At 58.3% G+C, this 22,821-nt stretch overlaps 2 protein-coding genes across 4 annotated transcripts in view; one reads left to right on the plus strand and one right to left on the minus strand.

The window, feature by feature from the left end:
* Positions 1–16,271, minus strand: part of Rnf123 (ring finger protein 123) — a 26,037-nt gene extending 9,766 nt beyond the window's left edge. The window contains exons 1-24 of one of the 3 annotated variants that reach the window (XM_048334806.1): positions 16,166–16,271; positions 12,969–13,148; positions 12,628–12,712; positions 9,108–9,187; positions 8,874–8,968; positions 8,389–8,443; positions 8,191–8,276; positions 7,851–7,937; positions 7,640–7,707; positions 7,356–7,481; positions 6,597–6,711; positions 6,397–6,501; positions 5,700–5,825; positions 5,489–5,581; positions 5,314–5,387; positions 4,369–4,486; positions 4,155–4,254; positions 3,730–3,791; positions 3,520–3,591; positions 3,222–3,342; positions 2,384–2,485; positions 984–1,090; positions 412–610; positions 53–198 (exon numbers count right to left, since the gene is read on the minus strand). In XM_048334806.1, coding sequence (XP_048190763.1) covers positions 53–198; positions 412–610; positions 984–1,090; positions 2,384–2,485; positions 3,222–3,342; positions 3,520–3,591; positions 3,730–3,791; positions 4,155–4,254; positions 4,369–4,486; positions 5,314–5,387; positions 5,489–5,581; positions 5,700–5,825; positions 6,397–6,501; positions 6,597–6,711; positions 7,356–7,481; positions 7,640–7,707; positions 7,851–7,937; positions 8,191–8,276; positions 8,389–8,443; positions 8,874–8,968; positions 9,108–9,187; positions 12,628–12,712; positions 12,969–13,050 — 2,304 coding nt within the window. In that variant the 5' untranslated portion in view covers positions 13,051–13,148; positions 16,166–16,271. Of the gene's footprint in view, positions 1–52; positions 199–411; positions 611–983; positions 1,091–2,383; positions 2,486–3,221; positions 3,343–3,519; positions 3,592–3,729; positions 3,792–4,154; positions 4,255–4,368; positions 4,487–5,313; positions 5,388–5,488; positions 5,582–5,699; positions 5,826–6,396; positions 6,502–6,596; positions 6,712–7,355; positions 7,482–7,639; positions 7,708–7,850; positions 7,938–8,190; positions 8,277–8,388; positions 8,444–8,873; positions 8,969–9,107; positions 9,188–12,627; positions 12,713–12,968; positions 13,193–16,165 lie in introns of all 3 variants that reach the window. The other 2 variants (XM_048334805.1, XM_048334802.1) reach the window with 2 other exon arrangements.
* Positions 16,272–17,266: 995 nt separating this feature from the next.
* On the plus strand, positions 17,267–22,641 carry Mst1 (macrophage stimulating 1). The gene is given in 19 exon segments (XM_048334874.1): positions 17,267–17,297; positions 17,300–17,356; positions 18,333–18,480; positions 18,561–18,673; positions 18,758–18,872; positions 18,952–19,088; positions 19,183–19,303; positions 19,412–19,530; positions 19,739–19,907; positions 20,045–20,175; positions 20,282–20,384; positions 20,733–20,863; positions 20,958–20,993; positions 21,094–21,214; positions 21,384–21,461; positions 21,603–21,749; positions 21,849–21,955; positions 22,042–22,184; positions 22,322–22,641. Coding segments are annotated over 19 exon segments (2,169 nt in total). The 3' UTR covers positions 22,484–22,641.
* The last annotated feature ends 180 nt before the right edge of the window (positions 22,642–22,821 follow it).

Raw genomic sequence — 22,821 nt, forward strand, 5'->3', positions numbered from 1 at the left:
CCCCCCCCCATTAACCAGGGTGCCCCCATGCAGAACACCCAGTCGGGGAGACCTTGCCCAGCTGCTGGTGGACGCTGAGGTTATACATCATGATGGCGCCGTCCAGGATCTCCAGCAGCGAGTTCTCGGTGAGGGGCTGCTCGGGCTCTTCGGGGGGGCGCCCCAGCAGCAGGCCCTCGTTCCAGTGGCTGCCTTCGACTGGGGGGAGAGGGGGGTACGGGAGGGGGGAGGGGTCAGAGCCCAGCCACCCTGGTTCTCCCCAAGCCTGTGCGGCCTGCGGGGACCCTATTTCAAGGAGGGGGGGGCATTCCATTTCCTGCCTGCACGGTTGACCTTCCTGTGCCCTTGGCGTTGGCTCAGCCCCCAGGGTCCACGGCACAAGGGCCCCGGCCAGCCCCGCCCGGCACCTACTGTCCTCGCGCGTGCGCTGCTCCACGGTCAGCGTGCGGACCTTCACTTTGTCCGAGGAGCTCAGGGGCCGGCGCGGGCTCATGAGGCTCACGGCCGCGGTGCTGAGGAAGCGGTTGGCTCGGCCCAGGGTCGGGGAACTGAGCCAGCCCGGCCGGGGGAGAGGCAGGGCCCCCCCGATGGCCAAGGCCTGCAGGGGGCGCTGTGGTGGACAGAGAGAGGAGGCAGGAGGTGATGCGGCTCCCCAAGATCAGAGCTCGTGGGGGGGGGGGTGGCGAGGGCCCCGTCGGGCTCCCCTCCCCGCAAAACAAAGGGAAATCCAAGCTGGAATCCTGGAACTCGCGCCTGTCATCCCAGCTACTCGGGAGGCTGAGATCTGAGGACCGCGGTTCAAAGCCAGCCTGGGCAGGAAACTCTACCCCCAAAGCCGGAAGGGGCAGAACACTAACCTTGAGCACTAACTCGGGGGCAGCCCCCAGACCCTGAGTTCAAGCTCCAGGCCCATCAACAAGGACAGAAGATAAAGGAAAAAGCCCCAGGACCCCCTCCCCCACACCCCATGTCCACAACCCCACCTGGGCGGCTGCTGGGGTCGGCTCCTCGTCCTCGTCCAGGTCGTCCATGCTGGCCGCCTGGAGCTCCCCGGGATCGATCACGATGTTGGCTTTGGCGGCCAGGTCATCTTGGGGGCAATGGCAGGGTGAGGGGGTGCTCAGGCCAGTGTCATGGGTGGAACCACCCAGTGGGGGAAAGAGCACTGGTAGGGTGGGCGGGAGGCCTTGCAGGGCCCCATTTACCCCTTTAACCTGCCCCTCTGCCCCTCTTCTAGCAGCAACCCAGTGACGGGGGTGCCCCCCCCCATGCCACCCCTCCTGTCCATCTGTTTCCTGAGCTCTTCACAGCCTCCTCTTCTCCGATAAGCCTAGCCACCCAGGAGGCTAAGATTTGAGGCTTGGGGTTCAAAGCCAGGCTGGATAGGAAAAGTCCACCGGGCTCTTTTTGCCAATGAACCACCAAAAAGCTGGACGTGGAGCTGTGGTTCAAGTGGTAGAGCGCCAGCCTTGAGCCAAAAAAAAAAGACACAATCTCAGGGGCAGTGCCCAGGCGCTGAGTTCAAGTCTCCAGACAGACGCACGCATGTGCACACACGAGATCCCCAGCAGATGGTTCTGTTACCAGTGATGACCTGACCACCAACCCCTCCCTCTCCGGTCCCGCTGCTAAGCCATGCAAGCTCTGGAAGACGGGGGGGGGGGCACCCCCAACTCCTCCCTTCACGTGTGCTCTTCTCTTCCTCCTCCCTCACACAGGCCTTATCCCCTCTCTCAATCCCTGGACTCTGCTGTCTCACAAGAGACCCACCCTGGCCACCCTGCCTTGTCCGGGCTGCACCTGCTCCGCTTTCCTCCCTCGCACACTAACTGCTCTGGCCCGGGGCCAGGCTGGACGGCCGCTGGCTTCTTGCTCTTGGGTACGCAGTGCCCTCGGCCCCTTGTGCTGGAACAATCTGTGCAGAACCCTGAAGGCAGCTCAGGCAACACCTGTACCTCCCTCACCTCTCCAAGCTCCCGCGTTTCATCATTATGCTCCCCACCTTGTTTAGGGGTGACTGCCCAAGAGGAAAGATCGCTATGGACCCAAGACCAGAGGCAGCGCTGACAGCCAGCGGCTCCGCCTGAAGGAGGCTTGAGCGCCCTCTGGTGGACACAGGCAGCACTGACAGCAGCTCTGCCTGAATGAGGCTTGAGCGCCCTCTAGTGGACACAGGCAGCACTGACAGCCAGCAGCTCTGCCCGAATGAGTGGACTTGAGCGCCCTCTGGTGGACCAGAGGCAGCGCTCACAGCCAGCAGCTCTGCCTGAATGAGGCTTGAGCGCCCTCTGGTGGACACAGGCAGGATGAGCACCCACAGCAGGCTGTGTGACACCCCCCCAACCCAGCCAGGCCCCCTCAGCCATCCACAGGCCCAACGTACCTTTGAGGGTCTTGCGTAGGTGTGAGAGGAGACCCCCAAGGCGCTGCAGGTCAAAGTAGTCCACTTTGCCATTGTAGAAGATCTGCGGAGGGATGTAAGCCTCTGTGACAGGGAGGCCGGGACAGAAGTTAGGGCTTAGCGGGAAGACCTCCGGAGTCCTGTCCCAGGCACAGCCAGAGACTCTGGCCTGGCCTCGTCCACCTCTTCTTGCTATTTGAGGGTAACACTAACCACTGCACAGCTTGGGACAAAAGGGGTGTTCTTGGCATCTGGCCACTTGGGAGGGCCCAGACCTATAGGCGACTCCCCGGTGCAGGGTAAGCAAGCCTTCCTCTGAACCCTGAACCCTGAGCAACCGCTCCCCCCCCCCCCGTGCCCCGCCAGCATCCATCCAAGGCCACCAACCTAGAGGAGCCAGCTGGCTCCACAATGGAGCCAGGGTGCTGATGGCTCACACCTGTAATTCTATCTCCTTAGGGGGCTGAGATCTGAGTGATCAAAGTTCAAAGCCAGCCCAGGGAGAAGGCAGAAGTGTGGCTCGAGGGGGTAGAACACCATCCTTGAATGGAAAAAGCTAAGGGGACAAGCCCTGAGTTCAAGCCTTAGGACGGGGGGTGGGGAGGGGGAAATCCCAGAATGAGAAGGAGCCTGCGCAGACAGAGCAAACATGGCCGCAGGAGCACTGGACTCCTGAGCCCCTGCGGCCTGCCCCACAGGAGGTGCGGCCTGAGGGTAGGGAAGGACCCCGCCAGGCCGGGACAGCCCCCCACCTCAGCCCTGCTCTTCACACCCACAGGCTGGTCCTGCCCTGCCCAGCCGACCCTGCCCTGCTACTCACCCTCGCTGTGGGCAGCTCGGGGGTGGCCGGCTTTGTATTCGTCCCAATAGAAGCGCAGCGCCGAGATCAGCCGGTGCAAGAAGCACACCATGTACTCGGGGGGGCAGAGCATGGGCATGTTCTGTGGGCGCAGGGCAGGGAGCAGGCATGGGTGCCGGCCCGCAGCCCAGCTCCTCAGCCCGGGGGCAGGCAGAGAATGGAGCAGAGCAAGGTGGGTTATAAAGCAGGCTGAGGGGTACGGGGTGCAGCCAAGGGTCCCCAGTGGTGACAACCCCCCCCCCCCCCGGAGGGCACCTACCCCCCGGCCACTGGCATTCTCCTGCAGGAACTTTCGGAACTTGGTCAGGAAGATGTATCTGGAAGCTTCACCCTTGGAGGGAAGGAGAAACACGGATGTGATGGGAAGACTGCCCAAGTCCTGACCTGGACCAGGGCAAGGCTGTGCCAGCCCCCGCCAAAACGGCCTCCCTCCCAGCCGGGCACCCAAAGGGGGTTGAGAACCACCTACCCCGTTATCGTCTTTATTGTTCAGCAAGAGCTTGAGGATCTGCACCTGCAATTCTTCCACCACTGGGGGAGAAGGGAGACGTTCAGGCCCGACCTCCTCCTCCACCTGAACCCACCGACCTGTGATCACTACCAAGTGCCCCCAAGGATCTGGGTTCGAATCCCCCACAACCTATTCAGTGCCCAAGGCAGAGGGCCCACCTTTTTTTTGTGGGTTTTTTTTTGCCAGTCCTGGGGCTTGAACTCAGGGCCTGGGCCCTGTCCCTGAGCTTTTTTTGCTCAAGGCTAGCACTCTGCCATTTGAGCCACAGCGCCACTTCCAGCCTTTTCCGTGTATGTGGTACTGAGGAATCGAACCCAGGGCTTCATGTGTGCTAGGTGAGCGCTCTACCACTGAGCCATGTTCCCAGCCCAGAGAGGGCCCACCTTCAATGCGCTTCTTGAGCCTCTGGCAACCCCGCTCATAGGCCCGCCGTCTCTGCCGCTCCTCGGGGGTCTCCTCCTTCACTTCCTTGCCTTCTTTGCCCTGGGCAGGGTGAGAGGAGAGAAGTCAGCAGGGTTTGGCTTCACCCAGGCCAAGACACCCACCCTCAGACTCCAGCGACAGGAGGAGAGAGGTCCCGGGCCATGGTCTGCCCACCTCCTTGCTGGAGCGATGGGGCCACCAAGTGGTGGGAATGAGCTCCTGCAGGCCGGCCTCCTCCACGCGCAGGGGGCTTTTGATGTAAAAGAAGACGACAGACCGGAGCATGTCGAAGCTGGGGGGGTTGTCAAGGCACAGCTCCGCTCTCCAAAGTGCCCCTCCCTGCAAAGCCCACTGTGGTGGGTTCACCCTCGCGCTCTCCCCACCGAAGGGGCCATCGTCAGTGTGGGTTCCGTTCCCCAGACCTTGAGAGCCTCGAGAAATACCTAGGACCACTGGGCTGGGAAGGTGGCTCAGTGGTAGAGTGCTCGCCTAGCATGCATGAAGACCTGGGTTCGATTCCTCAGCACCACACACACAGGAAAAGCCAGAAGTGGCTCAAGTGGCAGAGCTCTGGCCTCAAACAAAAAAAAGCTCAGGGGCAGAGCCCTGGCCTTGAGCAAAAGAAACTGAGGGACAGTGCCCAGGCCCTGAGTTCAAGCCCCAGAACTTATGCCAAAAAAAGAAAAACAGAATTCTAGGGCTATCAAGCCCAGCAAACTCAATTCCCAGTAAGTGCATGATAAAGTTTTTTTCACAATGACTATGGGAGCTGGGTGCTGGTGGCTCACGCCTGTCATCCTAACTACTCAGGAGGCTGAGATCTGAGGGTCACAGTTCGAAGCCAGCCTGAGCAGACAAGTCCCCACCAGACTCTTATCTCCAATTAGCCACTCTGAAACAAGAAGTGGAGCTAAGCGCTAGTCTTTGAGTGGAAAAGCTCAGGGACAGTGCCTGGGCCCTGAGTTCAAGCCCCCCAATCGACCAAAACAGGAAAGGGGCAGACTCTAGCTGAGATGGGCAGGCCCTAGGGTCTCCCCGCTCGAGTCTCCACGCAGCCGCAGACTGTGGCTGCCTAGACCCCTCGGCTTGTCTGCCTGGCGGCCAGGGGTGGATGGATACAGGACGTTGCTAAGCAGAAACTTGCGGGACTTCTCGTGGCTCAGGATGGAGATGGTGAGCCTCAGGTAGTGGATCTGTGGAGAAGCAATGCTCAGAATGGGGGAGGCGAGGCCCTTTGGGGGTAGGGGGGGTGAGGGAAGGAAGGGGCTCCCAGACAGAGCCAAGCACCGCCCACCTGCAGGCCCAGATCTGGAACGATGGGTGAGAACCGGTACAGCCGCAGCAGAGACATCATCAACTGCTTGAGGCAGTCCTGAATCTCAGAGTCCTTGGGAAGAGAGGCCAGGGCTGCCGCTGAGGGGGAGGGGGCCTTTGCTAAGCCCTCCCCCCTGCCTCCTCCCCAATGAAGCGGGAGAGCCGGCCACGAGCCTGCGAGCGGGTCTTACTTCCATGAAGAGCCACAGGAGGTCCAGGACCTGGTGGACCACGGGCTGCGTCTGTTCCGGCGGGCCCTTCTCCACGATGCCCAGCAGGAAGCTCATGAGCACGGCCTCAACCAGGTACACCTTGCGCTGGACCAGAGGGCAGGTGGGCAGGGCTGAGCGGAGAGCCCCCCCCCCCAACCCATCCACACTGAAGGATCGGGGTTCCCCCCCCTCCCCACAGAACCCCAACACACAGAGGAGCCCTTCCAGAGCCTGAGACAAGAAGGGCCACTGTCGCACAATCCTTTTAGGGCTGTGCAGTTTCCTTTGCCTGGGATATCGTGTGTGTGTGTGTGTGTGTGTGTGTGTGTGTGTGTCTGTCTGTCTGTCTGTCACTCCTGGGGCTTGAACTCAGGGCCTGGGCGCTGTCCCTGAGCTGCTTTGTGCTCAAGGCTGGCGCCCTACCCCTTGAGCCACAGCACCCCTTTGGCTTTTTGTGATTCACGAGAGGTAAGAGTCTTAAGGATTCTTCTGCCTGGGCTGGTTTTGAACCTTGATCCTCAGCTCTCAGCCTCCTGAGTAGCTAGGATGACAGGCGCGAGCCACCAGTGCCTGGCTCCATCTTCTTTCCAGGAGCTCCATGATAGAGCTGGAAGTGTTGTTCCCCCCCCCCCCCCAAATCTCAGGGCTCTGGGTAGATGAGGCCTGTTCCCCTCACCAGGAGTGGGGCGAAGCGGTGGAAGATGTGGGCCAGGGTAAGCAGGATGGTGGGCTGGCCCTGCAGCTGCCGCTCCGAGCTCTCCTTCTGAACCAGCCGCCCTTCCTGCGGGGGAGGGGAGAAGACTGTGAGGGGAGGAGGGTTGGGCCAGGACCCCCCTCCCAAGCACCCCCAGCCACCCGGCCCAGGCCCTGGCTCACCACCACATCCAGCTCCACCGTGAGCACTGCCCGGAAGCAGCCCAGCAATCTCTGCGCCCGCACCAGGTCGGCACGCGGCGGGTCCTGCAGGGGCCGGAAGCCCGCCACTGGGTAGGTGCCACAGAGTTAAGCCAGCAACGCCTGATCTGAGGCTCAGATGCGCCCCCTCCCCCTCCCTGAGCACCCAAGGGAGGGGGGGTTGCCTTGGTTTGTATCACAACTCCTGTCTCTGTGAGGCAAAACTACTCTGTGGACCCTTGATGGTCTCTTGTTGTTGGGTTGTTTTGTTTCGTTTTTGGTGCCAGTCCTGGGGCTTGAACTCAGGGCCTGGGCGCTGTCCCTGAGCTTCTTTTTGCTCAAGGCTAGCGCTCTACCACTTGAGCCACAGCGCCACTTCTGGCCTTTGCAACCGCTCCACTTTGGCTTTTTGTGATGTATGGAAGATAAAGAGTCCTGTGGATTTTCCTACCTGGGCTGGCTTTGAACCTTGATCCTCAGCTCTCAGCCTCCTGAATAGCTAGGATGACAGGCGTGAGCCACCGTGGCTCAGCTTGATGTGTTTTAGATGCTCAATGGAGACAATGCATGGCATGTACCTAACAGGGAGACTGCTGTCCACACCCACAGACTTGAGCTACACCCTGTGGGGCATCTCCCAAGAGCCAGGGCCGGCCCCCCAAGCCCACAGCGCCCCTGGGCAAAAGAATGCCTTCATCCTAGATGCTCAAGCCACCCACGGCCATCTTCTCCAAATGATATCGCAAAGGACGGCTGCCAAAGTTGAAGGCCACAGACTCCTTGAAAGACAGGCTGATGGCTGGGAAGTAGGCCATGCCCACGCCCCGGGCCAGGTTCTCAAACGCAGTGCCCAGCGAGACGCCATTCCTACAGGAGAAGGGGTAGTTCCATGAGGGAGCCGCCCACCCTCAGGCTACTCTGCCTGGCCTCCCTCACACGGGGCAGGAAACGAGGGGGAAGTGGGGGGGGGGTGAGCCTAGGGAAGGCCCAGAGGCCAGGCATGTGCTACAGGGGAAGGGACTCACAGGCAGAAGGACAGAGTTCCGTCATCCAAATCAATCAGGCAGCTCACGATGTCCCCCGCTGCCCACGCCTGCCAGAGACACGCACAAGCAGAGAAGCCAGCTCACCTGGAGTGCCAGGAACTCTCCAGGACCACCCACAGGGGGACGGGGGGGGGGGACAGAGGTGGCCCCGTCCCTGGCAGCTGGAGCCCTGGGAGGCGGGGCCTCTTACCTTGCCGTAGTTGGTAGTGGTCACGTTCCACTTGCGCACTCGGTTGCCGTCATAGGCGTAGGAGTTGTGCGTGTCTCCCACGCCCTCCTGGAAGAAAGAAGTGCTCTGGGGTCTGGAGAAGGTCATTGGGGTGGGGGGAGGAAGACCAGAGGCCCCCCAATCACCAATCAATCATATCTTGGATCCTCATGGCTCTTGAGAGAGAGGCTGCTATTCTTGCACAAGGGTGAGAGGTTCTATGTGGGGTGCTCTGGGGGGAGGGGGGGACAGGCCAGGATCGGGGCGGGGAGGGAGGACCTAGGGAGGGCTCCCCCCGCCCCCACCCCGCGCCTGTGCATACCTCCTGGTTGAAGCGGCAGTTGATGGTGCACCAGCCAATCTGCATGAGCCCCTGGGAGGAGATGAGCACCTCGTACACCCATTTCCCTGCAGAGAGCAGTGAGGCCCAGCAGGTGGATGAGGTCCCCTTCCAGGCAGGACCCTCACACGTTCCCCCACCCCACCCCCTCCCCCACTCTCAGGGGAGGGAGGGGCTTACCTTTATATACACAGGTGGTAGAACGGATGGTGCCAAAGTTGCTGTGGCCAATCACCTGAGCGAGGAAGAGGGGGTCGGTGAGCTCCCCCCCCACCCCCAGGTCTCCTGCCCCAGTGTCAGAGGAGCTAGCTAGCGCTGGTGGCATGGGTCAGCTGTGGTCCACACAGCACTTTGCAGGTGTTAGGAGGTTCCAGGCCAGGGGCATGGTGGCAGGTACTGTGGGCTTCGTTGGGAAGGGTGCGAGGCTGGGGCCACATCAGGATAAAAAAAGAGAGAATATAGGGCTGGGTGCCAGTGGCTTATGTGGTAATCCTAGCTATTCTGGAGGCTGAGATCTAAGGATCATGGTTCAAAGCCAGCCTGGGCAGGAAAGTCCATGAGACTCTATCTCCACTGAACCACCAGGAAACCGGAAGTGGGGCTGTGGCTTGGGGCAATGTCAGAAGGAGCTCGACCGGGAAGCCCAAACCTCACTCTCAACTCACCCCCAGAAGGTCGTCATCTACCAGAAGAAGGCCCTCAAAGCCTCCGGTGTGGTCCAGAACCACAGTGGATGGGCCAAGTCGCCCTTCAACCTGCCCTGAAGAGGAAAGGGAAGGGCGGTCAGGCTGAGCAGGGGGTCTACCAGATGCAGGGTGCCCTGAGCTCCCCCGAGAACACGCTAGGGCCCAGCTCTGCCACCTCCCTTCCCCCCCCCCACTCTCCAGGAGGCCACGTACCCTGGCCTTCCTCCTCCTCATTGTCCACCTGGAGTAGCTGATCCAAATGCTCTGGCAGGTTCTGGAAGTTCAGGGATTTCCTAGGGAAAGGAAGAGGCTGCCAGGGACCCAGAGTATTTGCAATCAGCCCACTGACACGAAACCCCTCTCCCCTTCTTTCCCCTGAGCTTTCAGAGCATGGCTACCTGGATTCCAGAAAAATGCATTCTGCTTAGTTTTAGGCTTTGGGAATAGGGAATCACATTACCCACTACACTGAATTTTTTTGTTTGTTTTGGTCAGCTCTGGGGCTTGAACTCAGGGCCTGAGTGCTGTCCCTGAACTCTTTTGCTCAAGGCAAGTGCTCTACCACTCTGAGCCACAGCGCCACTTCCTGTTTTCTGGCAGTTAACTGGCGATAAGAGTCTCACAGACTTTCCTGCCCAGACGCTTGGAGCAGTAACCTTCAGATCTCAGGCTCCTGAGTAGCTAAGATTATAAGCGTGAGCCACCGGTGACCAACCTAAACCTAAAGAGTTTTTTGGTTTGGTTTTGTCAATTGTGGGGCTTGAACCCAGGGCCTAGGCACTGCCCCTGAGTTCTGCTCAAGGCTAGCGCTCTACCACTTTGAGCCACAGCACCACTTCCAGCCACCAAATTTCAAATGCATTTGTGTTCATTATGAGTAGGAAAATACAGCTGGGAGAGACATCAGTCCTCAACATGGCCAATACGAAGATCACCTCATTTAGTCCTTGCCCCTACGCCTATATTTCCTCTGGAGCAGACATCCAGTCTCCCCATTAGCTAGCCAGGGAGGATGTGCTAACTTAGATTATGTCCTGACAGAATTAGGGCTCAGCCCTCTGAGTTTCTGGCTAGCTCTGGCCTGTACCTAACCCTGTCCTCAGATGACCAGCAGATCGCACAACCCACCTACCCACCATCTACTGTAGCCAAAGGAACTGGGAGGCTGGGAATGGGGCTTAGCAATAGAGTGCTTGCCTAGCATGCATGAAGCCCCAGGTTCGATTCCTCAGTGTCACATAAACAGAAAAAAGCCAGAAATGGTGTTGTGGCTTAAGTGGTAGAGTGCTAGGCTTGAGCAAAAGAAGCTCAAGGACAGCGCCCAGGCCCTGAGTTCAAGCCCTAGGACTGGCACGCACACATACACAAAAGGCACTGTTTAATGCTGACCCTTTCTGTCCTGAGATCAGCTGCTAAGAATAGCAGGCAGTAGGGTGCCAGGCAGTGGGACTCAGCAGAGCAGAGGCTCGGTGCCCATCTGGACCTAGCCCACAGACCGCCAACACCTGCTCTTCCCCCCTTTAATCTCAGCGCCTCCCTCCCTCATCTGCCCTGCCAGCAGACTATGGAAACACAAATGGGCCACAAGTACCTATGACCCAGGCTCAGGGACCCCCACATTCACTTGCTGTAAGCCACTACTGACCTTGAGCTTTGGCGGGGGTGGGGGTGGAAATGTACACATCGACCCCTCCCAGCCTCTCCTGAGGGTCAGGGCCAGCTCTGCGAATGCAGTAGCTGGCCAGATGCATGCAAGGCTAACATCTGGCTCACATCTGGACACTCCAGGGAGCCCCAGAGTACAGGAGGCTTCATCAAAGAAAGCTCTTGCAGGCCCGTGTATAGGAGAGCTACACACAGGTCTGTCCCCGGAGCCAGCAGCCGTGCCCAAACACTGCTCATTTGGCCGACTCAAGCTTCTGCCTGCCCTTTCTGGAGTTCTCAGGTTCCAGCTCAAGGCCTTCCATCTCCACAACCACTGAGTGATGGCTCCAACACCTGCTCTCTGCCTGGTGGCCACAGAGAGACCCATCTCTTGTATCACATGAGACAGGGATCAGATGGCCCCGGGAACACGCCAGGGGCCTTCTGACCACCACAGCCGCTTGAATAGAAATGGCAAAGGTGCTGCCGGGTACTCGTGGCTCACGCCTGGCATCCCAGCTACTCAGAAGGCTGAGGTCTGGGGGGCTGGGGATATAGCCTAGTGGCAAGAGTGCCTGCCTCGGATACACGAGGCCCTAGGTTCGATTCCCCAGCACCACATATAGAGAAAATGGCCAGAAGCGGCGCTGTGGCTCAAGTGGCAGAGTGCTAGCCTTGAGTGGGAAGAAGCCAGGGACAGTGCTCAGGCCCTGAGTCCAAGGCCCAGGACTGGCCAAAAAAAAAAAAAAGAAGGCTGAGGTCTGAGGAGCACAGTTTGAAGCCAGCCCGGGCAGGAAAGTCTGTGAGACTCTTTTTTTTTTTTTTTTTGCCAGTCCTGGGCCTTGGACTCAGGGCCTGAGCACTGTCCCTGGCTTCTTTTTTGCTCAAGGCTAGCACTCTGCCGCCTGAGCCACAGCGCCCCTTCTGGCCGTTTTCCGTATATGTGGTGCTGGGGAATCGAACCTAGGGCCTCGTGTATCCGAGGCAGGCACTCTTGCCACTAGGCTATATCCCCAGCCCTGTGAGACTCTTATCTCCAGTTAATCACCAGAAAACCGGAAGTGGCGCTGTGGCTCAAAGTGGTAGAGTGCTAGCCTTGAGCAAAAAAGAAGCCAGGGACAGTGCTCAGGCCCCGAGTTCAAGCCTCAGGACTGGCAAAAAAAAAAAAGGATAGAAAAAGAAAAATGTGTTATATTTTAAATACATGTGGTATATTGTAGATTGATTCTAACAGGAAGAAAAAACTTGTTTTGAAACTAGGTCTTGCTGTGTAGTGCAGGCTGGCTTTGAGCTCATAATCTCCTGCCTCCATCTCCCAAGTGCCGGGATTAAGGAGATATGCCACCACAACCAGAAAGAAAAATATTAAAGAAGAGCACCAATTTTTTTCAAAGATTTCTATACAGCATACTTTGCTCTACATCCATTATGAGATAAAGTAGAAAGGACTGACTCCGTGGTGCACACCTGTAATCCCAGCTACTCAGGCTGAGACTCAGAGGATAGGCCATTCCAGGCAGAAAGGAGTCTGAGAGACTCCTCAAAAATTACCAGCAAAACGCCAGGCTTGAGGCATGGCTTGAGTGGTAGAGGGCCAGTTGAGCAAGCAAGCTGAAAAAGGGTAAGGCCCATGAACTCAAACCCAGTACTGGTAAAAAGCCAAACCCCAAACCAGAATCCCATTCAAATGACCACACAGAATAACAAAGTGACAGGTGTTTTTGCTAAAGATGTACTTCATTTACAAAGACTAGACTTACATGTATTGTTTTGTTTTGTTTTTTTTTTGCCAGTCCTGGGCCTTGAACTCAGGGCCTGAGCACTGTCCCTGGCTTCTTTTTGCTCAAGGCTAGCACTCTGCCACTTGAGCCACAGCGCCACTTCTGGCCATTTTCGGTGTATGTGGTGCTGGGGAATCGAACCCAGGGCTTCATGTATATGAGGCAAGCACTCTTGCCACTAGGCCACATTCCCAGCCTAGACTTACATGTATTATATTCAACTTGCAAGAAAAACGCCCGGTGACCTTCTGCTGTCTAGGCTCATCAGACCCAGCAGAGCAAAGAGGGGCTCCCCCACCCAAACATACCTGCTGGTGGTTGTGGGGGGCTCGTGGTCAGGAGAGGGAAAGATTTGGTGCAGGTAGTCATTCAGAAGTTTCTCGTGTACAATGCCTGAAGGGAGAAAAAGAGCCAAGTGGCTAGCACAAGTCTGGCCCTAGAGATTGCTGGATTGTAGCCACCCACAGGAGTGAGATTAGGAGCCATGCTGGGTGCACCGTTCCATGGGTGCTGGTGAAGAAATGGCTCACAGGGTTGAAAGGGTGCGAAAAGGCCTGAGCCGCACGGGGTCAGGGATCTGGCTGTATTTATGCTTTTTGTCTCCTTCCCCCTATCCGGAGCGCCGCCTCCGTGACCCGCTGACCCTTACCGGTGGCCCTGGATTTCTCCGCATCTGAGCTCAGCCTATAGTTCTTGCGGGAGAAGGACACGCCGGCCCCCTTGGATGCCATCCTTCACCTCTCATGGGAAGTGCCGGTGGTCCCAGATGTTGAGCCCAGATGTGTTCTGTCTCCTGCACGCCAGCCACGGGCTCTTCCAGACCACGGCCCTGCAAAGGCAGGAGGGCTTGGGAGCAGGTGAGGTCAGAGCAACCTAGGGAAGGCCATAAGCTCAGGGACTGTGTCGGCCATGTCTGCTGACTCCTAACCCAAAGCCTTTGCTCTGGGGAAATCAGATTGCAATGTCCAAAGTGAGATGGTCTACAGGCATCTCAGTTATTTACACATGCGCACACACACACACACACACACACACACACACACACACACACACACAGAGAGCACATTCCCTCAAGTGTATGGTTGTCCAAGACCCATTGGGCAATCTGTAGCCCTTAAGTCCTCCAAGGCTCTAAACTGTCAGGACCGGGGCTTGAACTCAGGGCCTGGGCCCTGGCCTCTCACTTTTTCACTCAAGGCTAACACTCTACCACTTGAGCCGCAGCTCCCCCTGTGGCTTTTTGGTGATTAACTGGAGACAAGAGTCTTGTGGATTTTGCTGCCCCACCTAGCTACAGATCAGCCTCCTGAGTAGCTCTGAACCACCACTGCCAAGCGAGGCTGAGGCTTCTTACCCTCACCCCAGGTTTCTCCTTTCTCTCTCTCTTTTTTTTTTTTGGCCAGTCCTGGACCTTGAACTCAGGGCCTGAGCACTGTCCCTGGCTTCTTTTTGCTCAAGGCTAGCACTCTGCCACTTGAGCCACAGCGCCACTTCTGGCCGTTTTCTGTATATGTGGTGCTGGGGAATCGAACCCAGGGCCTCATGTATACAAGGCAAGCACTCTTGCCACTAGGCCATATCCCCAGCCCTCTCCTTTCTCTTGTCCACAGTCACATTAACATTCTTGTTTCCATGCACACACACGACCTCCTTCCCTATCCAAGAACCACGCCATCTGAGACCACGCGAAAGGTCTTCCTACTGCTTATCTACCCCTCACATAGCATGCCGTTGCTGCAGCTGCTCCAGAACCTGGTACTGGCTGTGCGGCCCAATTCAGTAGCCAGTTAAGAGCCATATGTGGTGTTAAAAAATAAAAATTAAAAAAAAAACCAACGCCGACGTTAGTAGTTCACACCTGTAATACTAGCTACTCAGGAGGCTGCTATGAGGATTGAGGTTTGAAGTCAGCCAAGGGCAGGAAAAGTTTGTGAAACTCTTATCTCTAATGTACCACATACACACACCCAGAAAAAAAAAAAAAAGCCAGACATGAAGCTGTGGCTCAAATAACAGAGCACTAGTTTTGAGTGAAAAATCTAAAAGAACAGCACCCAGGCTCTAAATTCAAACCCCAAGACTCGCACAAAACGTAATAATTAAAAGTTCAAGGGCTGATATGTGGCACAGTGGTAGAGTGCTTGCCTAGCATGCATGAAGCCCTGGGTTCGATTCCTCAGCACCACATACACAGAAAAAGCTGGAAGTGGCGCTGTGGCTCAAGTGGTAGAGTGCTAGCCTTGAGCAAAAAGAAGCCAGGGTCAGTGCTCAGGCCCTGAGTTCAAGCCTCAAGATTCCCCCCCACTCCCGCCAGAAAAAAATCCAGGAGAATGGGAGGCGGTGGGACTGTTATGGATTCATTGTATACAGGTGTGGAAATGGAACAAGGAAACAATGCCCCATAAAGAATACAAGCTTTTTTTTTTTTTTAACTCAGTGACACTAGCTACATTTCAAGACTTAACTGGCCACGTGTGGCTGTACTGCCCGGCACTGTGGGCTTCCACCCCTGAACCTCCAGCGATGCCTTTAGCCAGCTCGCTCTTATCTCCCTCCAGACAGGCTCCGGCCACCACCCTGGCGCTGCCCGGCCTCGCACCACGCCTGCCCGCCCCGGGAAAGCGATGCCCCGGCCCCTGTCGCCCTGTCCAACCCACCCACCGCAGCGGGTCTGGGTGTCCGTGATCTGTGTGCCCCGTTTGGGACACGCAATGAAGGACTGAGCCAAACACTTGCGGTGCTGAGTAGCCTTGCTCCTTCATGCCTGGAAGCCCTCGCAGGTGGAGGTGCTCAGGTGTGGGGGGGGTTGCAGAGGTGGAGGCGCTCAGGTGTGGGGGGTCTGCGCAGGTGGAGGCGCTCAGGTGTGGGGGGTCTGCGCAGGTGGAGGCGCTCAGGTGTGGGGGGTCTGCGCAGGTGGAGGCGCTCAGGTGTGGGGGGTCTGCGCAGGTGGAGGCGCTCAGGTGTGGGGGGGTCTGCGCAGGTGGAGGCGCTCAGGTGTGGGGGGGTCTGCGCAGGTGGAGGCGCTCAGGTGTGGGGGGTCTGCGCAGGTGGAGGTGCTCAGGTGTGGGGGGGTCTGCGCAGGTGGAGGTGCTCAGGTGTGGGGGGGTCTGCGCAGGTGGAGGCGCTCAGGTGTGGGGGGGTTGCAGAGGTGGAGGCGCTCAGGTGTGGGGGGATTGCAGAGGTGGAGGCGCTCAGGTGTGGGGGGGTCTGCGCAGGTGGAGGTGCTCAGGTGTGGGGGGTCTGCGCAGGTGGAGGTGCTCAGGTGTGGGGGGTCTGCGCAGGTGGAGGTGCTCAGGTGTGGGGGGTCTGCGCAGGTGGAGGTGCTCAGGTGTGGGGGGTCTGCGCAGGTGGAGGTGCTCAGGTGTGGGGGGTCTGCGCAGGTGTGGGGGGTTGCAGACGTGGAGGCGCTCAGGTATGGGGGGGTCAGTGTGGAAGCCAGCCGTCCCCTCCTTGAGCCCCAAGCCGGCGTCAGGTGCAACGACTTCTCCCCGTCCGAGCGACCCCAGCCCGGCGCGATCGCGCCCAGCCCCTTCCGAGGATCCGGGCTCGGAACCGACCCGCCCGTTGCACCCTACTTCACGGGGCTCCCCGGGACCTGTCGGGCCGCCTGCCGCCCGCCGCCCCGCGGGGCTCCCCGGGACCTGTCGGGCCGCCTGCCGCCCGCCGCCCCGCGGGGCTCCCCGGGACCTGTCAGGCCGCCTCCCGCCCGGAGTCCCCGGCCCCGGCCCCGGGCCGCCGCCACCCGCCCGTCCCCACCACAGACGGGCGCGCTCGCCCCGGGCCGGCCCAGAGGAGCCACGGGAGAAGCGCCCAGCCCCGGAGCCCGAGCCGCTCCCCGCCACTCACCCCCAGCCTCCCCGCCGCCCGGCTGTCGGTCCGTCCGCCCGTCGCCACCGGCTCACAACATCCGCCCGGCCCCTCGCTGCCGCTACGGAGCCCGGCTGGGGCCAACCACCGCCCCCCTCCCGCCCCGGCCCGCCTGCGCATGCGCACGGGAGCGCGCCCGCCGGCCTGCGGGTCCCCCCGGCTGCGCACGCGCACGGGCGCGCGCCGGCCTGTGCCGCCCCCCCAACTCCCCGGATGCGCATGCGCACGGGCGCGCGCCGGCCTGTGCCGCCCCCCCAACTCCCCGGATGCGCATGCGCACGGGCGCGCGCGCCAGCCTGCGGCCCAGCGCCTGGCTGTAGCTAGCGAGCTAGCGAGCTAGCGAGCGGGCGGGCGGGCGGGCGGGCATGGGGCGGGCGTGGGCGAGTGGGGTGTGGGTGAACCCGGAAGAGACCCCGCTCCGCGGCCTCCTCCACCCTGCTTCTCCCCGACCCCCTCCTGCCCAGGCTCACATCCTCTCCCAGGCCGGAGATGAGGCCCCTGATTATCCAGGATTCCTAGGGCACCTGTCTTCACTACGCTCACCTTCCTTGAAGGCAAGGCTGATCTCGGCCAGGACCCATGCCACCTGTCACCCCGACCTCTGTTAGACTCAAAAAGCCGCCTCACTTACCTTCCCCATGGGGTGACACGGCTGGCAGGCCCCGCTGCCTGGGGCGTGGGCTGACTGGCTCACAGCTGGCGCCCAGTAGATAAAGGGGGTGGAAGCCAGGGCTGGGGCTAGGGGAAGATACGATCCTGGCTTTGCAGAGGGAAAGTTGAATAGCACCACACATGGATCACAACCCAGACAGGCTAGACTTCAAGGAAGCCTCAATCTCATCCCCAGAGCACTTCCACTATGCCCACAGAACCACCTAGGGAGGTCTCTCAAGAGGGGGGACAGGGGGTGTCTAGCCATACCAGAGGGAAGGCCTTTGCACTTGCCCCACAGGGCACAGAGGGCCTGGCCCCACCTGACTGGTGACCAAGGTCTCAGGTCAGGCCCCAGCACGCCTGGAGTAGGGGGGTGTGGAGCCAGCGCCAGCCAATCCTGTAGTGACAGGTTTCACAACTTCCTGAATGGGGTTGTGGTGGGTGACAGTGCGGCCTCCAGGAGGATGGGGTGGCTTCCACTCCTGCTGTTTCTGATGCAGTGTTTAGGGGCTCTTGGTGAGTGCTCCCCACCCCCTTCCCCTTCCCCTGGTCCCCATCTAACCTGCTGAAGGAGACGCACTACTATTCAGAGGAAGCTTCTTAACGCAGAGCTGGGAAGGAAGCCTTGGGAATACATGTATCCACTGCCCCTCCAGCCTGCTAAATTAGCATGTCTGCGGTTAACTGTGTGACAGACACACAGACCCGGCAGCCATCTCTTTCCCTCTCATCTACCATATTATGCTTCCATGCTGATGAGTGCTTAGAGTCAGAATGCTAGGTTCCTCTCTTAGTACTGTAATGATGCCGAGCCTAAACATTCTCATTTGAGAGGTGAGATGGGGTTAGGTTCTCAGGGAAAGCACTGTGGCCCACAACTGTATTGGAGTGAATGTGTTCCATCGGAGTCTAGTACTTGGCTTACTAAATGTAACCACCATGTCTGGGCCTGTTTCTCCCACTCTATGCAGGGAGGCTCGGCTGGCCCTTGAAAGTATATTCCTGTCGATCTGTCTTTGGAACATAAAGAAACGTACTCATTACCTGACTTATGTAACTATAACCCCTCTGAATATCACCTTTATAATGACAATAAAAGATAACAATTTAAAATATAAACTAGGTGCCAGTGGCTCACACCTGTCATCCTAGCTACTCAGGAGATTGAAATCTGAGGATCACAGTTCAAAGCCAGCCCGGGTAGGAAAGTCCATGAGACTCTAATCTCCAATTCACCACCTGAAAACCGGAAGTGGAGCTGTGGCTCAAAGTGGTAGAGTGCTAGTCTTGAGCAAAAAAGAAAGTTCAGGGACAGTGCCCAGGCCCTGAGTTCAAGCCCCATAACCAACAACAAAAATAAAGTAATAAGGAGGAAAGTATACTTAAGGCCCATCCTAGAGGCCTTGCATCGGATCCCTCTGAATGATTAGTCAACATACATGGGCTGATCAATGTCCACTTAACCCTGTGGCCCCTCCAACCCCCACAATAGGGCAGCGCTCACCATTGAATGACTTCCAGCTGCTCCGCGGCACAGAGCTGCAGAATCTGCTACATTCAGCGGTCTCTGAGCCTTGGCAAGAGGATGTAGCCAATGCTGAAGAATGTGCTAGGCTCTGTGGGCCTCTCCTGGATTGCCGGTGAGTTGCCAGTTAGCCTAGATATGGCTAATAGCATGGAAACTTGAGCCCCTGGGGAAACACCGTGCCTTTTCCCCCAGGGCCTTCCACTATAATAGGAGTAGTCACGGTTGCCAATTATTACCATGGACCCAGAATTCCCCCAACACCCATCTACACCATTCGGGGCACTGTGATCTCTTCCAGAAGAAAGGTAAATGGCAGTGGGAAGGAGCGAGGTTGCTGATAGAGGATCCTGAACTCCAGTCCCTATTGACCCTTTCCCTCTTGCTTCCAGACTATATACGGACCTGTATTATGGACAAAGGGGTCAGGTACCGAGGCACTGTGACCACGACAGCAGGTGGACTCACCTGCCAAAGCTGGACCCACAAGTTTCCTAACGATCACAGGTGAGACCCGCATCTTCCCGCCCTTTCTACCCACAGAATTCCTCCAGCACACAGCACCACTGCTGCTCCTTGCCTACAGGTACACACCCACCCTCCAGAATGGCCTGGAAGAAAACTTCTGTCGCAATCCTGATGGGGACCCTGGAGGTCCCTGGTGCTATACCACAAACCCTTCTGTGCGCTTCCAAAGCTGTGGTATCAAGTCCTGCCAGGAAGGTAAGCAAGTGGTACTAACCAGAGCAATACTAGGGAGGGAGTGGACAGGCCCATCATCCTACCTGGGCAAACAACAGACTGGCTGTGTCTCCAGCTGCGTGTGTTTGGTGCAATGGTGAAAATTACCGTGGCATGGTAGACCACACAGAGTCAGGACGTGAGTGCCAGCGGTGGGATCTACAGAGCCCTCACCAGCACCCCTTCCATCCCAGCAAGTATGTGTGGATTAAAGGGAGGGTCTGCACCTAGAGTGGGGGCTGGGGGGGAAGAGGGGGCAGGGCCAGAGTTCCAGAGTCTCATTGACACCCAGAGATGACCCTTAGGTTCCCGGAGCGAGGTTTAGATGACAACTACTGCCGAAATCCCGATGGATCAGAAAGGCCTTGGTGCTACACCACGGACCCGCAACTTGAGCGCGAATTCTGTGCTATTCCCAGCTGTGGTAGACCTTTGGGGGGGGGGGCAGGGCCTGGGAAGGTAGGGTGCGGGGTGAGGGGAGGACATGGCTTGCATAGGAGAGAGTCTAGAGGGGCTGGGTTGGGTGTAAATCCCAGTGAACACTAAAGACCCTTAGGTACCCCACCCCACCCTCTCCCCCAGCTCCAATTCCAGCTTTCGATCAGAGTCCAACCTGTCTCGGTCCATTTCAGGGTCCGAGGCGCCCCCAGATCAGGTGGCCACAACGTTCAACTGCTTCCGAGGGAAGGGCGAGGGCTACCGGGGCACGGCTAATACCACCACGGCGGGTGTGCCCTGCCAGCGCTGGGACTCCCAGAGCCCGCACCAGCATGGCTTTTCCCCAGAGAAATACCCGTGCAAGTGAGATGTTGGACAGGGAGGGTGGGGTGGGGCCTGGGGGGGGGTGCTGAGCGCCATACCCCCCTCTGAAGCTCTGGGGAGGGGGTAGGTGAGCCCCTGCCCAACCAGTGATTGTGACTCAGCCACCTATTGCTCAGGGACCTGCGGGAGAATTTCTGCAGGAACCCCGATGGCTCCGAGGCCCCTTGGTGCTTCACGACTCGGCCGGGCATGCGTGTGGCCTACTGCTACCAGATCCAGCGCTGTCCGGATGACGTTCCACCCGAGGGTGAGACTGGAGGGGGGGGGGTCGCCCTGGGGCTGGAAGCTTCCAGGCCGAGGACTGATACTGAGGGGCCATTCTGGTCTGCCCCCCCCCCCCCCCCCCGCCACAGACTGCTACCAGGGCTCAGGGGAGCAGTACCGTGGCTCAGTTAACAAGACACGCAAGGGCATCCCCTGCCAAGACTGGTCTGCAGAGACACCCCACAAACCGCAGTGAGTCTGGGTCTGCGTGTTTCTGGTGTAGAGAAAGTGACATGCTTTGGCTCGTGACATCTGACTCAAGCTAGACAGGACTTGGGACTGCTTTGCTCTGATTTTTTTTTCCTTTGTGTCAGTCATGGGGCTCGAACTCAGGGCCTGGATGCTGTCCCTTGAGCATTTGTGCTCAAGGATCTATCACATAGAGCCACAGCCTCTGGTTTTCTGGTGGTTCATTAGAGCCTGTTCTGGGCTGGCTTTGAACCCTGATCCTCAGATCTCAACCTTCTGTGTAGGTAGGATGACAGGCGTGAGCCACTGGCTTGGCTTGGCTCTGATTCGGTTCCCCCTTTCCCATGCTAGGTTCACACCTGCCTCTGCCCCACAACTGGAGGAAAACTTCTGCCGGAACCCAGATGGAGACAGCCACGGGCCGTGGTGCTACACTTCAGACCCGGGGACCCTGTTTGACTACTGTGCTTTGAGACACTGTAGTGCGTGCTGGTGACCATATTCCCCTAGCATCCCCCCCTGCCCCCCTCCCGCCCTCCTCCCAGGCTGCCTCCCTGAACATGGGTTATCTTTCAGATAATGAACAGTTACCATCCATCCTGGAACCCTCAGGTATAGGCTTGAGCCAGTTCTGGGGAGTGGAGGAGGGGGTACCCCCTTTGAATCTCACCTCCATCCATGAGGGGTTCTTCACCCCCATCCCATTCCTCAGTCCCGGTGCAGTTTGAGAAGTGTGGCAAGAGAGTGGACAGGATGGACCGGCGGCGCTCCAGGATGCGCGTGGTGGGGGGCCAGCCAGGGAACTCACCCTGGACAGTCAGCTTACGTAACCGGTGAGGCCCAGATGCCTGTCCACCCCCACCCGTACCCCAGGGTGTCCAGTGTGCTTAGGCCAGCAAGGGGGGAGGGGCCAGCACTTGACCCCAGATATCCCAGTCAGAAGATGGCAGGTCCAGGATGTAACCCTAGACTCAGTTTCCCTTCTGCTCTTCACTCTCCCAGGAAAGGCCAACATTTCTGTGGGGGTTCTCTAGTCAAGGAGAAGTGGGTACTGACAGCCCGCCAATGCTTCTCATCTTGGTAAGCCTCCCCAGGGTTTAGGGACACCCCACCCCCTTTCCTTAGCTACCTCCCACTTGTACCCTTCCCCAGGCAAGCCTGATGCGTGTGCATGGGAGACTAGGAGTCAAGGATAACCTAGCTCAGTTTTTTCCCCCCCAGCCATGAACCTCTCGCGGGATATGAGGTCTGGTTGGGTACCCTGTTCCAGCACCCACAGCCCGGGGAGCCAGACCTGCAGCGGCTTCCTATCACCAAGATGGTGTGTGGCCCTTCGAGTTCCCAGCTTGTCCTGCTCAAGCTGGAGAGGTGTGTGTGTGTGTGCGCATGTGTACAAGCTGAGGGTGTGAAATGGGCAGGGGCCTGGAGATCTCAGGCCCCTGACTGCCCTCATTTTCCTGCTAAAAGATCGGTGACCCTGAACCAGCGTGTGGCCCTGATCTGCCTGCCCCCTGAGCGCTACGTGGTACCTCCAAGGACCAAGTGTGAGATCGCAGGCTGGGGAGAAAGCAAAGGTGAGGGCACTCTAACAAGGCATCGGCACCGAGGCCTAGTCCTGGGCCCTTGCCCAAGGGTCCTCTCCATACCCTTCTCCTCACAGCAGGTACAAGGGATGACTCTGTCTTACACGTGGCTTCCATGCACGTCATCTCCAACCAAGAATGTAACGTCAAGCACCGAGGGCGTGTCCAGGAGAGTGAGATGTGCACGGAGGGGCTGCTAGCCCCCACAGGGGCCTGTGAGGTTCGTGGTGGTGGTTTTTTTTTTTGGGGGGGGAGGGCAGCGCAGGGGTGGAGAAGGGTCTGGAAACACCCTCATTTAAGGAAGCTAGCAGTCCTTGCAGCAGCTGGAAAGTTCTCACAAGTTCTTCTACCTGCCAGGGCGACTACGGGGGCCCACTGGCCTGCTTTACCCACGACTGCTGGGTTCTGCAGGGAATTATCATCCCCAACCGCGTGTGCGCCCGGCCCCGCTGGCCAGCCATCTTCACACGCGTGTCAGTGTTTGTGGACTGGATTCAGAAGGTGATACAGCTGGACTAGGCCTGGCCATGACCTCCTGTCACAGGGACATAAAGCTACGATTTCTCTGTAAACCTGTGCACAGTGCTTCTTAGCTGCTGCTTCTAGGGAATGAGTTGCTGATTTCTTTCTCTTTCTCTTTTTTTTCTGTCAGTTGTGGGGCTTGAACTCAGGGCCTGTGCACTGTCCCTGAGCTCTTTTGCTCAAGGCTAGTGCTCTAGCACTTTGAGCCACAGCGCCACTTGTGGTTTTTGAGTGCTTCACGGGAGAGAAGAGTCTCACAGGAACTTTTCTGCCTGGGCTGGCTTTGAACCATGATCTTTAGATCTCAGCCTCCTGAGTAGCTAGCTAGCCAGGAT

The sequence above is a fragment of the Perognathus longimembris genome, chromosome 26, assembly GCF_023159225.1.
Source record: "Perognathus longimembris pacificus isolate PPM17 chromosome 26, ASM2315922v1, whole genome shotgun sequence".
Lineage (NCBI taxonomy): Eukaryota > Metazoa > Chordata > Mammalia > Rodentia > Heteromyidae > Perognathus > Perognathus longimembris.